The sequence below is a fragment of the Cajanus cajan genome, chromosome 11 (assembly GCF_000230855.2).
Source record: "Cajanus cajan strain Asha chromosome 11, NIPB_CcT2T_4, whole genome shotgun sequence".
Lineage (NCBI taxonomy): Eukaryota > Viridiplantae > Streptophyta > Magnoliopsida > Fabales > Fabaceae > Cajanus > Cajanus cajan.
Window position 1 is genome coordinate 42,154,254 of NC_138527.1, and position 15,840 is coordinate 42,170,093.

Sequence of the window (15,840 nt, forward strand, 5' to 3'; positions counted from 1 at the left end):
ACTAGTGCTTACATTCAAAATCCAATTCTGGGTTGCGTATGTTGGCAGAGAAGGGTACAAGTACAACTCTTATCTTTTCTTTATCTCACCAGTTTTTCCAAATTGGGCTCAACGAGTGCTCGTGGCTTCAGCTAGGTCTGCACACTGTTTTGGGCTGAAGGGCTTCTATAGGCCCAACAGAAACAATAGGGCATGAAGCCATGCTCCCTTGGGATGCAAAGAAAAACATGAAGCCCAGTAAAAGAGTAAAAAGGTTGTAGAATACACGATTTTTACAAAAATTAATTATATTCACCGTAAAATTGATTTTGAGGAGAAAAAATGGTCCATGATTTTCAATTAGTGTTCACATAGTGAGGCCTAAAATTAATAATAATTTTTGAAAAACATTGTTATTTAAATTATATATTTATTTTTTGCCAAATAACATTTTTTATAAAATTAATTATAAATATTTTTTTGTTAGTAATTTTACCCCTGGTCAGTCTCGGATGTGCTTTTCCTTAAACCTAATAAACTTTGGCTTTCATATTCTATAATTTTTGTTTTTACCAGTTTTAATCAACATAATTCCTATATTTTCCACTATAATCTTTCTGTTAGCATAAAGCAGTACACGTTCAGTTTTGGTGTTTTTCTTCCACAATCTACGCCTATGTCAGTATAGCAAAATATTATGTTTTTATGTTAGCAGTGGACAATTGATTCTGCCACAACATGGCCTTGTACAAGTCAAAGACTAATATCGATTCATTTTAAAAGAGTTAGTTATATCCGTACACAAGGATGATATAGCTACAAGGACAAAATTAAGTGATTCCACACCATGTTGACAAAACAAAAATGGTTTAGAAAGGCAGTGGCTAGTATATTCCTGATTTTTCATATTTCATAATCCATAGGATGCAGACTTTGACGTGGACACGTGGTACTGCATAGAGGTCATCCAATGGTATCGCAATTTTCACATGCTCAATTGCTCACTGACTGGACCTTCCAACAACAACGTATATGCCAAAAAAGACAACGTTCCAGCATAATTGTACCTGCGGTTCTGCCAAGCAGAAAGTGACTTCACTGTCATTTTTTATTTCATCACCCACAAAACAATTATCATAATCACAATCCCTCACCGGTTGCCGACTAGGTAAATGTTGCTCAAGGACGAGATTTATTATTTATCTTTATTTTCGTGCTTGACATTTTTCACATGACTTTAGAGATAAGCACAGTTTTAAAACCGACATCAGCTATTTAACGTTTTTCTAATGAACGACAAGAAACGAGACAAAACTCGGAATTTGCGTGGCTAGTTTGTTCCAGTGTGGGGTGAATCACCCTGCTTTTATTGCGTGCCCCGTCGGATTATCATGCTTCTTAAGTCTTAAACATGGGAATGAAGTCATAGTACACCTTCACGTAATGCTTTTTGATCCTAGTGTGATACCTCTTAGAGGACTAAAGTAGTCTTAAATTTAGGTGAAGATTCCCATATATATTCACCCTCAATTTGTGATTTAGTTATCCACCTTCTCACATCTGATACGATGGACCTCAAATCCTTCTCTACCAATTCTTTGTGCACTTTGGAATTTGTCCACGTGGGAACAACAAGAACCTATTCCGCTTTGCTCTCAAATTTCAGGAGCTTTAGATTTTCTAGACAATTCAACTGTTTTGGTGGTAACAACAAAAATATTAGAGCCTCACTCATACCCTTTTCTTTCTTTCTTTCTCTTTTTGATTTGTCCATCAATTGTTGCATGTTTCTTTTCCTGTATGAATAAAAACACGAGTTTTGTTGACTAACTCTGGAGCCGAAGAAAAATTAGTTACGGTTGATTTCATTATGACGTAGACGTATCCAGAACTGACATTTTGCTAATTTATAATTGGTGTCTGGTTTTTATAGTCTACTATCTGCAGTTTCAGGGTTATTTCGAAGGAGCTATGAAGCCTCGAATAACATTTACTTGGCTGATAAAGCTGTCATCAGTTCAGTTGGACCATATAATCTTGATGCAGAAACGAGTTTCCATCATATTAATGGCATAAATGGCTCAACTTCTAGCTTGTGTTCCAGAAATCTGAGAGTACTTGATGGCTTTGATGATGTGTACGAGGGGGTTGTAATTGATTCAGACCGGTTACCAGATAGCCCGTCTACCTTCGCAGCTATTTTGCGTTTTTCTCTTTCTCATTGGAAAAACATGGTAAAACCTGATAGAAAATATACTGTTATGAATTCCTTTGAAGTTACATAATTCTGTTATTATTACCACAAGAAAAGCTTATATATAATGTAATTTGGGAATGAAAGAGGTTCTTATTCTATGATGTAACTTCTCAAGAAATCAGAAAGCATGCATGAGTATATTTAATTTGCTTTTCTTTGTGACTGCATCTATTGCCTCATGAATGTAGGGGAAGAAGGGGATTTGGCTTAGATTGCCTTCAGAGAAGTGTGACCTGGTTCCAATAGCTATTAGGGTAACATTACTTTTTGATTGTTTAACTCGCGAAAATGACAACTAATTGGCTATAAAAATGTCTTATTATCCAATCTTAATTATTGAAGAGTTGTTGAACCTATATGACTATGAGGTGGCTCATCGTGGTGTCAGGAAGGCTTTGGATACCACCATGCTGAGCCAGGATATGTAATGTTAACATATTGGATTCCTGAAGGACCTTGCATGCTTCCAGCCAATGCATCACATCAAGTAGGAGTTGGGGGATTCGTCATCAATGACAACAATGAGGTGTGATTGCTTTTACTACTAACATGAAAATGATGTACGCTGATACTAGTTCAAAAACAAACGTACTAATTGATAAACAAAGAAAACAAAATAAGTAGTTATTCTTGCTACTAAATTTAATTAATGCAATCACTTACGTAATATAATTTCAGGTACTTGTAGTCCAAGAGAAATGCTGTGTTCCTGCAAATTATGGTCTTTGGAAGATACCAACTGGATTCGTTCTTCAGGTATTTAAATCTGTAGCTTCAGTTCACCCATGTTTCTTAAAGGATTGAGAGACAAAAATAGAGGTTATGTTATGTTTTGGTTTCTTAACATTTTATAGTTCAACTTAAATTCTTTAACACTAGTCTAAATTTTTGTCAGTCAGAGGAGATATATGCAGGAGCCATAAGAGAAATGAAGGAAGAAACTGGGGTAAGACTATTGAGATATTCATCTGGTGTTACGTAGAGTCAGGGCTTTTTTAATTGCTTGTTGCCTATGTTTCAGATTGACACCGAGTTTATTGAAGTCATAGCATTCAGGTAACAACATAGTTCACATTCACATTTATTTAATATAGAAAATTTAAATAACTTTTCATTGATTTCTGAGTAATACCAATCCTGTTTGCACTTTTTTTTTCACCAATCGAGTACGATGTGATCTAAATTGAAAGGAATTTATTGCTTGAAAAATTTCCTCATAAGTTGCAATCAACTACTTACTGAGGGCAGTATGTCCAAATGGCCTTTTTACCTACACACCACTTATAGTTGTTAATAAAATGTGCTACGAGGTTTTTAATTGCATTGCTGCGGCACTTTTCTTGTAATTTTCTTAAACATCAAGATTTGATGAATTGCATCCTCAATTCCAGGCATGCACATAATGTGGCATTCGAGAAATCAGATTTGTTCTTCATCTGCGTGTTAAGACCTCTGTCAGCCGAGATCATTGTTGATGATCCTGAAATTGAAGCTGCGAAGGTAAGATATTCTAATTACTCACTGAAATGAAAGAAATAATAACGACCAATTATGATCATGTAACTACATATTCATCTCCTTTCTCTCAATTCTACTGGGACTCGAAGATTTTCTTAATGCCAGAGGTGAAATTCTTCTAGTAGGCGTTTGCTGATCTTTAGTATGGCAAGTAAAATCTTGAATCAAACTAGATACTTCTGAACTTTGACTAATCACTATGTGGACAATGGTGCTTAGTCCGAAGATTTTAAAGATCCTTAGTATGTCATTGGTTCTTTACCTAGTAGTCATAGAAGTGTCATCTTCTATCTACCATCATTTCTTTGCCAAAAAAAAAAAGTCTCCTTTCTTTCGGTCTCCACGACCAATTAAGGTTTGATAAATTACATGTGCACTGTGAGGAATAATGTGCATTGCATTAAATGAATTGAAGGTGGTTTACTTCCTAGTAGTTTAGGCTAGAGTTCTCCATTCTCAAGGGTTGTGACCAAATTTGTCTTTTGTCCTGTTCTACCTTTTCTTTTTGTTTGCTTTGTTTTGTAACCATTCCCAAATCAAGGAGTTAAGCCTTAATCTATGGGCCGCAGGCCCGTAGCCCATAAGTAAATTAGAATAAGGAAAAAGATGATGTGACTATTCTAAATAAAGATTAAAGACTGCAAGCGGCGGCGTTATTTGTATTCTAGCCACTTGTTTGCTATTCAGTTGTTATACTGTTTTTGTTACATGCAGAATTAATAGTGTAATACTAAACTAATATAACCATAGCTTTTGCTTTGTCACTAGTGATGATTAGTTTGTTACTTTAGAATAATTGGTGTGCTGTTATGTTATGCAGTGGATGCCTCTAGCTGAGTTTGTAGAGCAACCACTTATCCAAGAAGATTCCATGTTCAAGAAAATCATAGATATCTGCATTGCTTGTGTTGAGAAGCGTTATTGTGGCCTATCTTCTCATCAAATGGTTTCCAAATTTGATGGCAAGTCATCTTCCCTATACTATAATGTCATCGACATCGACATGGAACATAATATCAACTGTATTGGCAGTTAACAGCAACAAGTTCATACCTGGGATAATTAACTACTCCACTGAATATACCAAAGTTGTTAAGTGAGTCATAAGTGATGTAACCGAAATTTTATTCCCAACCTACATGATGTCTTTAAGAGCAACGTTCGAATTGAGCGTGATGTGTAACTGTCACACTTGTTCAGTTGTTCCCCGTTTACTGATGACCCTTGCATCACGCCTTTGTCAGTGGAAATTGTTATTGTGTTCGACTTGATTGCTAATCCATGTGTAAAGAATGAAAGAAAGAAAGAAATTGTCTGAACAAAATTCTAATTGAAACAAATGTTATTTTTATTTATGAATGTATGTCGTGAAAGATACATAACTTATGTGTCATTATTTGATTAGACAACTTCATGAATAAGATATAGAAACTTGCCGGAAGAGAATTAATTTAAGTTAAATGTACATCCTACTTAAATTAAGTTGTCATTTTGATATTGACTTTGTCACTACACTATTTCCATCATCAACTTATTTTATAATAAATTATAAATAACTGGGTCATTTATTACAGAGATTTTCCATGAATTTGACTCTCGGTCTTCTAGTAGATTGTCGTATCTGTGTTTTTTCACATCTTATAAAGAATGAACTTAATTAATTAACATAGTAATTGCATTTAAGTTTCAGTATGAAGTAAGGTCTCTAGGACTTGGATTGATTCTTCAATTTTGATGCTTGAAATCGAATAAGTTGGCGCCTGTAACGTCATGTTATGCTATAGCATTGCATTCACATCAAAATTGCTAGTGAAATTGGAGTCAATGTGGCGAAGAAGTTGGAGTGGGTTGGCTTCTTCCTCCAACCAGAGAACGACAGCATCATGTGAGATTTCAGAGCTTCATGCATAAGAAAGATAATCCAACGCACCATTATTAAGCTTCAATTGTTTTCAAACCAAAATGGTGGCCCATGCCTCACATATTTCATTTCAGATAATGTTTTTTAAGATATGTATATATAAACAAGATTAAAAAAAAGAGAGTGAGAAATGAAAATAATTGTATAAGTTATTAATTATTTAACAATCAAATAATTAAACTGTTAAACAGATGATAAGCTTTTAAGAAAAGTGTTACTAAACTCATTTTTTATTTTTATTTTTATATTATAAATTCAAATAGAGTCACTTATTCTCTCAATTAGACATTTTCTTTCTTTCTTTCTTTTATCTAAAAGTGCATTTTATATATTATTTCAAGTAAGTGATTAAAAAATTATACAATCATCTTAATGATATCAATGACCTTACAATTGAAACAATTTTTATATGTAAATTTCTTGATTATTATTTCTTTCAAATTAACCTCTTTTATTTATAAACTAAATTCTAATATATTTATTTTGAAGAAACGGTGAGTAACTAAAAATAATTTTATATTACAATTTATACTATATGTATCTTTTATTATGAGTCTATTAATACAAGACATATAATTATCCCAAAAATAAGGTGTGTAAAAAATATTATTACTGTTGACGATATTCATTATACAGAATCATAACATCTTTTAATTACAACAACCACTCCCACCAAACATTATTTCTCTTGATTACCATCTTATCTAAATATCTTATAGTGCTTCACATAATCAACACACTTCTAAACATGTGATTTAGTTCTATATTTAAGAATTTAATGAGTGAGTAAAACTTTTTTTTTTCTTGCTTTCAACTAACTTCACCATTTTACTTTTGTTGATTTTACTATATTTATTAAGATATTTGCTTGTTTTGGAACATTATGACATTTCAAACTTTTTATATATATCATATTTAAATTCACTAAATCTAAATAGAGTGATCAAACCTATGAGAATCATGAGAATTTATGAAATATGTTCTTCTTTATCAATATACTCAAATAATATTAATTGATTTTTAAAGGTAATATGACATTGCAATAATCTTTATTGTAACTTAAAATTTGGATGAGTTAAATTTTAACAATTTAATCCATGCACTTAGTGATAATGAAATTTATATATTTAAAAAATTATTTAATAATATAAAAATAAAGAATGTAAAAGAAAAATCTTAATTTATATAATTTCTTGCACCAAACAAGGAACTGAAGACATTCAAGTGTGGTAGTTATTGTGAAATTCAATAAAGATAATCTTGTCCAAAATAAAAATAATAAAAAAAGTTGTTATAAATTCAGACATGAAACAGTGGTCGTTATTGTGAAAATAATCTTGTCCAGTCATAAGGTAAGGTAAACAATAATGGCGGCGAAGTCACTAAAACCAAACTCAAACTTGTAGCCATAGCCACCCAATTCGAGTGAGGAACACTCGATATCCAACTTTCAATTCCACACCTAATTCGTTCGTGTTAAATTTTCAATCCCTACTCCTATCGTAATTCGTAAGTTTCTCTTCCTTTTCTAGGGCTTCTTTTCTGCGATCCCTATACAATGCTCACTTTTTCATTGCAAATACAATAATTCAATTCTCACTGACCAGAGAATTTTAGGAGACATGATTGCAGAAGCTTTGAATCCTTTGGTTTCAATTAATTGATGCTTTTGCTGACAGGTTTGTTCTGTTCTGTTCGCAACGCCAAGAAGATGGGGTTGTGATTCTTAATTGGAGGAGGGAGGACACAATGCGGTGGTTTCCGTTGAGTACAATTACAACGTCGGAGAGAGAGCGAGATAGAGATAATAATAGTCGTGCTTCGGTGTATCTCAATGTATATGATCTTACTCCCATAAACAATTACCTTTACATGTTTGGCCTTGGAATCTTTCATTCGGGCATACAAGGTTTGTGTCTGTTTTGCTTATGCTTCATTCATTTGCTGTAATTTTTTTTAACTTGTTTATGTTATTGTTCTTGTCTCAGCTTATTGCGGGACAGTAAAATTAGATTGGGGGTGAAGGTTACAACCTACAAGAGAGTTAAATTAATTTACAGTTTACCATTAGTCCACTAATAAATCATTTATTGCGCAATAATTGACTGTTGAAGAGAAGATAAGAAAAATAAATGGTGTGAATTTATTTTAGATAGTATATTATTAGACTATGTGTCTTGCTATTGGAAAAAACTTAAGTTGCATATCAATTAATGATAAATTAGAGACAACATTCATCTTACAAGTTAGTTTTATTAGTTTAAGTTAGGCTTAAAACTCACTTTCTAAGACTTGCATAGTTGATTTATTTTGCGGTTTGGATTGGAAGGTGATGATGTGCCCAGCAGCCGTTACTTGGCTCCTTAATTCATCTATTTATTGCCCTCGTATTCTCTCTTTATTCTGCCGTGACTTTTTCATCCATGTGTTTTCAACCATTGGCTTCTCTCTCCCTCACCTTGATGTTCATCTAAGTTTTAGATATAAAAAATAATAACTAGCCACTAGACAACTATGAGAATAGATCGTGAGGAGAAAACCAATGAAAAGAAAGTAGGCACAAGTCACTTAGTCTTGTCCTCCTTTAAACTATCAAACTACACATTTGCAAAACCATCAACAACTCTATACATAATGTGTTCAGCTTTTAGTATGTTGACATGATCGAAAATGGCACATTATAATATTCAGTGGAATGCTTGCATGTTCCTGTTAAAATATTGATTACACCATTAGTTACCCCATGAATCATAAATTCATTACTGAAAGACTTAATTACATAAATAATTCCAAAAATAGTCAAATTACAAACATGTTGTAAGAATTTCTTTGTGCTTTCTGGTACTGTGATTAATGTTGATTTCAAGTTCTTTTGTGAATATAGTGACTAAGCTGGATAGAACTATCTCCCTTGAACAAATTATTGACTAGGAGATTGGATGTACTGTTTTGCTGTTTAATACCATGTTACAACTACTTATAGCTTATTGCTTTAATGAACAGTTCATGATATTGAATATGGCTTTGGAGCACATGAATATCCAAGTAGTGGTGTGTTTGAGGTGGAACCTAGAAGCTGCCCTGGCTTCATATTCAGACGATCAGTGTTGTTGGGCAGCACTGATATGTCTAACTCAGAATTTCGATCTTTAATAGAACGTCTGTCTGCAAAATATCATGGAGACACTTATCATCTAATTGCCAAAAACTGCAACCATTTTACGGATGAAGTTTGCCAGCATCTAACAGGAAATCCTATCCCTGGATGGATAAATCGGATGGCTCGTGTAGGTGAGAATCTTTCTGCTTGCTTATCCTTGTTGTAAGTCAAAATTTGATTTCTTTTTAAATGTGCATGTGTAACATACATTAGTATACCATATTCCATTCTGCCTCTTGTTTTTGTTTTAAGAAGATGCGGTCCTGCTTGCACCAAATGTGAATTGCAGATTACAATTGGAATAGGTAATATAAGAGTTTGACACAGGACTAGGAACACAAGCATGCTTACAATTGGGCTTCATTTTGTAAATCTGGTGGTTACAAACTTACACATACTAGTTTTGTTGTCGTCTGATCATTTGTGGTTTAACGTTCAAGGTTCTTTCTGCAATTGTCTTCTGCCAGAAAGCCTCCAGGTTGCTGCGGTTAGACATATCCCTGAACATCTTGCATTTGCAGGTAAGATACAAAGATTATAATGTTGGCCAAATTGGTTCGCAATCTATGCTTTCTTTCAGCTTGTTTCTATTGGTTATCCAAGAAAGAAAATATCTATTACAGATGGGCGCATAGAATACATAAGCCTAATATGTTTTCTATATATATGAAGTTCATTTTGATACTTATGGAAAAAATAAAAGAAAAAATGCACTTAATCATGAACCCAGAAGTAAACTGGGAATTATTTCTTCCCTAGCAAAAATATCCATGGACAGATGCTTGATATTTTAAAACGCCTTGGTTACTTGAGAGATATCCAGCAAAATTTGTGGTGGTATTTTGGAAAATATAAATTCTGTTGCATAGTTCATTGGATTTTGAGTAATTGAATCTAGCATCTGTTCCCATACTTGATATTAACTAAACCATGAAAGGAAGGATCTAAATTTACGTCATTGCAGATGATGATGGATCAGGATCTGATGGCCTTTCTGCATCTGTTGAGAGTGAGGAGGATGAGCCCAATCACCATTTGCTAACTGCACCAAATGGTGATGTTGCCTTTCTAAAGGAAAAACCAGTTAGGCTGGCACGGGAACACCTATGATTTTAATTGGTTTACCTTCCGTTTTTTATTCTTTCTTTGTTCTCTTGGCTTGTACCTATCTATGATCCTAGATTTGAGTGCAACAGAGTTTCTCGGCTGGAAGACTCAAAATGGATGCTTTGTAGAACAAAGATGATAATCTGTTGTTGTATAATGTCCTGTACGTTTCAAAATGGACTGGTTGTCCTGTAGAGGCTATTAGGAGTACAAACAAAAATGTTTTGGGTATACTATTAAATCTGATTGAGTTATTCCTTTGCCAATCCATCTTTTTTGTCCCTCTTGTGTCACCACTAAGTGTCCACAATGTTGAAGTAACACACAAGATGACAAATTCGTGTTTGCTCTTTTTATGAAAGTAAATATTATCGGTTGTGATTTGGCCCTGCGTCAGTTGAAAGTGTCACGCAAAGGGTGGATGCTCTATTATGCTTTTGTAATGACAACTGTTCTAAAGATAGATTCTTGATAAGTACGTAGAAATGGGACATGCTCATTCGGAAGAGACGTCCTTAAGTGCTGATATCACTTTTGCATGTGTCCCCATTTTTTCTATTGTTCTTCGAACGCACTCCTCGAGTTCTTCCATCTTCCACCTTACAGATCCCTCCATTATGGGCATAAATTTAACAATATTTTATCATTATATTGTCTACAAAATTTATGTCTACTACAAACTCAAAATGCTCTTTCATTACTATACTAGCTGTTCATCATTTAGTTGGTGAGAGTGAGATTTCATTTTCATTTGATAAAAAAATTAAAATATTAGTTATTAAAAAAGTATATTAGTTTTACTTTTCCTTATAAAAATCCAAATCTTATCATTTTCTTTTATCTTTTCCATTCACTTATAACTTTGAATGTTTGTTAAAAATCTATTAAGCCATTTCAAATCTTATAAATCCACATAGAATTTTTTAATCCTATAAATTTCTATGATATGAATTCATTAAAATTTAAACTATAAAATCTTGATTATAAAGTATTTTAATTTTTTTTCTTCTAAATCATTATATTTTTATAAAATCTACAAAATTTCTTTTATGTCAAATTTATTTTTTAAAATCTCAGTTTAATATATTTTCCTTATTGTAATTCAATAGATCTTGAAAAATATAATGGATGAATTAATAATCATTCATAAAATTAAATAAATAAATTGTATCGATTTATCATTCTTTGCAATTATCTCTAGTGATCATGTCTTGGATTCTTAACATAATTTTCTTCCTTTCTAATATCTATAATTTTATTTGGATACTATTATCTTCAACCGATTAGTGCATATGGTATCCATTTATTTTTGGTGAATTACATAAATTGTATTGCTAAATTACACAAATGTCTGAAACCGTTGACAAAGAGGACTACTCCAAGTCAAGCAAATAAGCCAGAGAAATTTAGTTCGGATAGTGGAAGACGAACAACCGTCTATGTGGCAAACCCCTTGCTGCAAGGCGCTGAATTGGTCAACATTGAAGTTTACACACTAATTGATGTGACTTTTGAAAAGTTTATTCTATCTATTCCTTTACAAATTTCTTATATTTCCACCTCACCCCAAGCTTGTTGAAGCCTGCAAGAAACCTAGTCTTTTAATTCTTTTAACAAAGTTGCTCTAGGCGGCTCAAGTTTCTTCACAAAGACTTGGACTTATTTTTTTATTCTTGGTCTTAGTCCCCCACCAATTAGATAGCTAATTATTAACTCAGAAACAAAAAACAGCCTCATATATTCCATCCCCCTGTAAGACTTGACCCTCCATCTTGTCCATTCCCAACAGATGGATGCATTCATCTTCCTCTTCCTCTTCTCTGTTTTCACCTTCCAAAGTTGTATTATTAAGGTCACCTATGCAACAAAATGTGGAGATACAGGTCCTGAAATCCACTATCCATATCAGATAAAGGGTCAGCAACAACATCATGAAGCCCTTCATGGCTTTGAGGTTCTTTGTAAAGACAACATCACCACAATCCACTTTCCATCTTATGGGGACTTGGTAGTGAACTCCATTTCCTATGAAACCAAAAACATTCACCTTCTTGATCCCAAAAACTGCCCCCATCGTGTCTTTCTGAACCTCAACCTCTCCCTTACACCCTTCCACTATTTCCATGTTCTCAAAAACTACACATACCTCAATTGCTCCACCACCCTTCCACATCCTTTCGTGGAGGTTCCATGTTTAAGTGCTTCAACTCATCATGTCTACACCGTTGACCCTGCACTTCCTGTGCCAGGTTCGTGTGAAGGAATCAAAACCGTTGCCATCCCTTTTGCATATAGCCCTTATCTCTCAGACAACAGGCTTGGTCTTAGATTAACATGGGACTCTCAAGACACCGAAACAAGAAACAATACTAGAGGCTCCCACACATGGCGTAATATAGGTAAATCAAAATTAATGTTTTTTCTCTCTTGCTTTCCCCTTGTTGGAAATTTGGATTGGATTGGACCCTTTCAACGTTACATGGATACTTAGTTTTGACATTACTATTTCTTTAGATTATATTAGTAAATTGTGGGGTTTATCACTTTACAATTTTTTTGTTAACGATGTTTTGCAGTTATAGGCACCAGCATGATCTGTGTTTTCGTGATGGCGATGCTGATTATAAGTATAAGCATAAAGGTTGGTGGGGCTACGAGGAATCGCCATCAGAAAGAAGGGCAGTTATTGAAGAGTTTCACGGATTTCTAGCTGATAGACTTTTTCAACAACATTCCTATACTTACGTAATACTTACATTTCTCTTTTTGTTTTTCTCTCAACCTGTAATATGATGTTACCTGTCACATTTTTCACTTTTTTTCTTTTTGCTTTTTTTTAATCTAACTATTAGGTAGTCTTTAACTGCATAATTTCTGATGATTAATCTCTAATAGGTATATAATATAGTGATATTAATTTTTTATAAATTGAAATATTAAAAACATATCATGTAAAAAATAATAATTATTTATTGAAGTTTACAATACTCAACGCTTAGCTTGAATAACTGAAATAAAGTCATTTCATATATAAATATTTAGTGAATTTAGATTACGTAATATTTTTTTTCATGCTTACAAAAGTTAGGACGAGTTCTGTCATACTTCATGTTTGGTAATGATTTTAAAAAAGCAAATAAAAATGAGAGAGAAATAAATAGATCAAAGATAAGGTGAAATTTTGGGTTGTTTAATTTTTTTTTATAGAGAAATTAAAAAAAATCTAAATTTTTTGAAATTTTTTGGTTTGGATAGAATAAAAAAAAAAAATATATAGTATAAATTCCTATTATGTCCTTATGTAGTAGACTAGCATAATAATATGTAGGGGTGGCAAAACGGGCCAGCCCGTCCCGTTTTGGCCCGCCAAAAACGGGCCGAGCCGGGCTGGCCCGCCAATAAAAAACGGGCTGAAAATGCTGGCCCGCCCCGCCTAAGGGTGGGTTGGCGGGCCGGCGGGCTGGCCCGTTTACCCAAAAAATATTTTGAAAAAAAAATATATATATATATTTTATGTTTAAATAAAAAAAATGAAAAAAAAATTATAAAAAAAGGAATCATTGCTTGTTACCATAAGTACCAGGAGACACACATAAGCACTTGGCACAACACTTTTTGCAGAAAACAACATGTACCAATATTAATTTCATTTACTTAATTGTGCAACGGGGCCCTTTTGGTGCATAATCAAAATCGACACTTTAAATACCTTAAACACTATAAATATCCATGTCATGTATCTGCAAAAATGTTTCAACGTTCAGGTAATATGTGAGTCAATACCCAATAGAGATAATAGTTTATTACAAAAGGGTCTCTCTCTAATAATACCAATATTAATTGTGCAACGTGGCCCGCATTTTACGGTTAATTTTATGCATTCACCAACATGTACCAATATTAATTTCATTTACTTAAGAAAAATTAATTGCAAATTTGCAATAACTTTCCAAAACATGTGGACGTAATTGAATTGGTGGACATATTGAAATATTACACATATTGAATTGGTGGCCAGCCCGTTCTCTGTTGGCTTTGGTTGAAATTGATTTAGGTTTTGCCTCTTTGGTGACTGGAAATGGGCTTTGTTGAGCCTGTTTTTTTTTTTTTTATATTAAGCTTATTACTTATGCGGGCTTGGCGGGTTGGGACGGGCCAGCCCGCTATTTGGCCCGCCGGGTTGGCGGGCTTGGCGGGTTGGCAGGCTGAAATGATGGGCCCGGCCCGCCAATTTTTAAGGGCCGGCCCGCGGGCCACGGCCCATTTTTCCACCCCTAATAATATGTATTTAATTGACGCTGTTTATGTAATCAATTAATACCGATGTAACAGATAAATGTTATGATCGAATAAATTGTAAGAAACAAAATAATTAATCAATTGCGTACTAAATTACTAATGTTGGGGATTGCAAAATAATTATGCACACAATCAATTTGCTATTTAATTAAATATATAACCACTAAAGAGAAAAATCATGTACTATATGAGAAGATACAATCATACATATTTTAATTAAAATGAATTCAAAAATCAATTAAAATAAAATGTAAACTGATTAAATCAAATCATAATCAATTAATTTCGTGATTTTATTATCACTAAGTGATCCACATTATTATTATTATTATTATTATTATTATTATTATTATTATTATTATATATATATATATATATATATATATATATATATATATATATCAAGCCTATACTATTAATAAAAAGGCTATCTTTGTGTCTAAACTTTGTGTTAGGGATTGGAGGTTCATGCAAAAATATGGGCATGAGAACCATGCTTGTTTGAAATTCTTTTATGTAACCTTGAAATACATATTATGGGTGGAATAATTAAAATTAAATGTTAAATATTATACATAAGATTATAGGTAGGAATGGTATAGGATGGGAAAGATATGGATTTCTTTATATTTGTCTTCATTATTGTCTCCTATACATATTCTTGTTCTCATACTTAATGGATATAAAATTTTTGTTTTTTTTATAAATTTTAAGTAAATATTTAAAAAAATATATTTATAAATTTAAAAGCGAATATGAGCCCAAATATGAGATAGATATGTATGAGATATGTATGTATTTATCCTTGTCCGTATACCTCGATTAAATTAATAAATATGATATTATTTATATCTATGTCCAATTAAGTCAGGTATTTCATGTTAAACTCGAAACGAGTTCAGGCATTATCCTAAATACAAATTTACTTATCATTCTTAATTATTCTTAATTATTGATTCGAATTTTGGTATACTTATTGTACAACCAAAAAAGATGCTATGAGTGAGAATACTTTTTTTTTGTGCTATCTTTGAAATTAGTGATATATATATATATATATATATATATATATATATATATATTTATATTTATATTTCAAGTTTAAAATGTGTTATTATCTATATCATTTATTAACCTAGAGATATATATTTTATTTAAGGATTTCTCTTATGTTAAAATAATATTTTGATACTTAAATATGTTTTTAATTTTAATATAATAAATAAATTCTAATTTTGATCTATTAAAAAAAATTGTATCTCCTAAAAATTTGGAATTATTGTTATGAAACTAGTTTCTATAAAGGGCATTTTTTATGTTAAGAAAAATACAAAATAATAGGCGAGTGGTGGAAAGAGCAGAAAAAGGAGTGTGAATAACAACACCCCACTCTTTTGTTTTTATGTTTTTGCATATATTAGAGTACCCTAATAGTGTGTTTGGATGGAGAATTTAAATGGAGTAATTCATTTATTTGATGAATTTCAAATTCTTTGAGGTGAAATACCTTGTTTGGATGAAGAATTTACAAGGAATTTGAAATTCAAGCATTTGTGAAATTCTCTGAAATAGTAGAATTTCAAATTCTCTCAAAAAAAT

At 32.5% G+C, this 15,840-nt stretch overlaps 3 protein-coding genes across 5 annotated transcripts; all 3 read left to right on the forward strand.

Annotated features, from left to right (window-relative positions):
- The first annotated feature begins 1,292 nt into the window (after window positions 1-1,292).
- Window positions 1,293-5,113, forward strand: LOC109800997 (nudix hydrolase 8). Of its 2 annotated transcripts, XM_020361952.3 has the most exons (9): window positions 1,293-1,683; window positions 1,927-2,213; window positions 2,425-2,490; window positions 2,625-2,762; window positions 2,915-2,992; window positions 3,132-3,182; window positions 3,258-3,292; window positions 3,628-3,736; window positions 4,575-5,113. In XM_020361952.3, the coding sequence occupies exons 1-9, from the start codon at window positions 1,548-1,550 to the stop codon at window positions 4,788-4,790; spliced, it is 1,116 nt and encodes a 371-aa protein (XP_020217541.1). In that variant the 5' UTR covers window positions 1,293-1,547; the 3' UTR covers window positions 4,791-5,113. The 2 variants fall into 2 exon arrangements, with proteins under 2 accessions (XP_020217541.1, XP_020217542.1); XM_020361953.3 differs by lacking the exon at window positions 2,425-2,490.
- A 1,877-nt stretch (window positions 5,114-6,990) lies between these two features.
- On the forward strand, window positions 6,991-10,210 carry LOC109800716 (deSI-like protein At4g17486). 2 transcript variants are annotated; one of them, XM_020361567.3, is made up of 5 exons: window positions 6,991-7,184; window positions 7,355-7,584; window positions 8,679-8,966; window positions 9,276-9,356; window positions 9,800-10,210. In XM_020361567.3, the coding sequence occupies exons 2-5, from the start codon at window positions 7,425-7,427 to the stop codon at window positions 9,943-9,945; spliced, it is 675 nt and encodes a 224-aa protein (XP_020217156.1). In that variant the 5' UTR covers window positions 6,991-7,184; window positions 7,355-7,424; the 3' UTR covers window positions 9,946-10,210. The 2 variants fall into 2 exon arrangements, with proteins under 2 accessions (XP_020217156.1, XP_020217157.1); XM_020361568.3 differs by having other exon boundaries at window positions 9,303-9,356.
- A 1,185-nt stretch (window positions 10,211-11,395) lies between these two features.
- LOC109801328 (RING-H2 finger protein ATL22) lies at window positions 11,396-12,756 on the forward strand. The gene is made up of 2 exons (XM_020362375.3): window positions 11,396-12,341; window positions 12,519-12,756. The coding sequence occupies exons 1-2, from the start codon at window positions 11,732-11,734 to the stop codon at window positions 12,650-12,652; spliced, it is 744 nt and encodes a 247-aa protein (XP_020217964.1). The 5' UTR covers window positions 11,396-11,731; the 3' UTR covers window positions 12,653-12,756.
- The last annotated feature ends 3,084 nt before the right edge of the window (window positions 12,757-15,840 follow it).

Coding starts and splice junctions, on each gene's coding strand:
- LOC109800997 (XM_020361952.3), top strand. CDS start 1,548: ATGGACCTCAAATCCTTCTCTACCAATTCTTTGTGCACTTTGGAATTT. Junction 2,491..2,624: donor TGGTTCCAATAGCTATTAGG/GTAACATTACTT, acceptor TCGTGGTGTCAG/GAAGGCTTTGGATACCACCA. Junction 3,293..3,627: donor ATTGAAGTCATAGCATTCAG/GTAACAACATAG, acceptor CCTCAATTCCAG/GCATGCACATAATGTGGCAT.
- LOC109801328 (XM_020362375.3), top strand. CDS start 11,732: ATGGATGCATTCATCTTCCTCTTCCTCTTCTCTGTTTTCACCTTCCAA. Junction 12,342..12,518: donor CCACACATGGCGTAATATAG/GTAAATCAAAAT, acceptor GATGTTTTGCAG/TTATAGGCACCAGCATGATC.
- LOC109800716 (XM_020361567.3), top strand. CDS start 7,425: ATGCGGTGGTTTCCGTTGAGTACAATTACAACGTCGGAGAGAGAGCGA. Junction 7,585..8,678: donor CTTTCATTCGGGCATACAAG/GTTTGTGTCTGT, acceptor TTTAATGAACAG/TTCATGATATTGAATATGGC. Junction 9,357..9,799: donor TGAACATCTTGCATTTGCAG/GTAAGATACAAA, acceptor ACGTCATTGCAG/ATGATGATGGATCAGGATCT.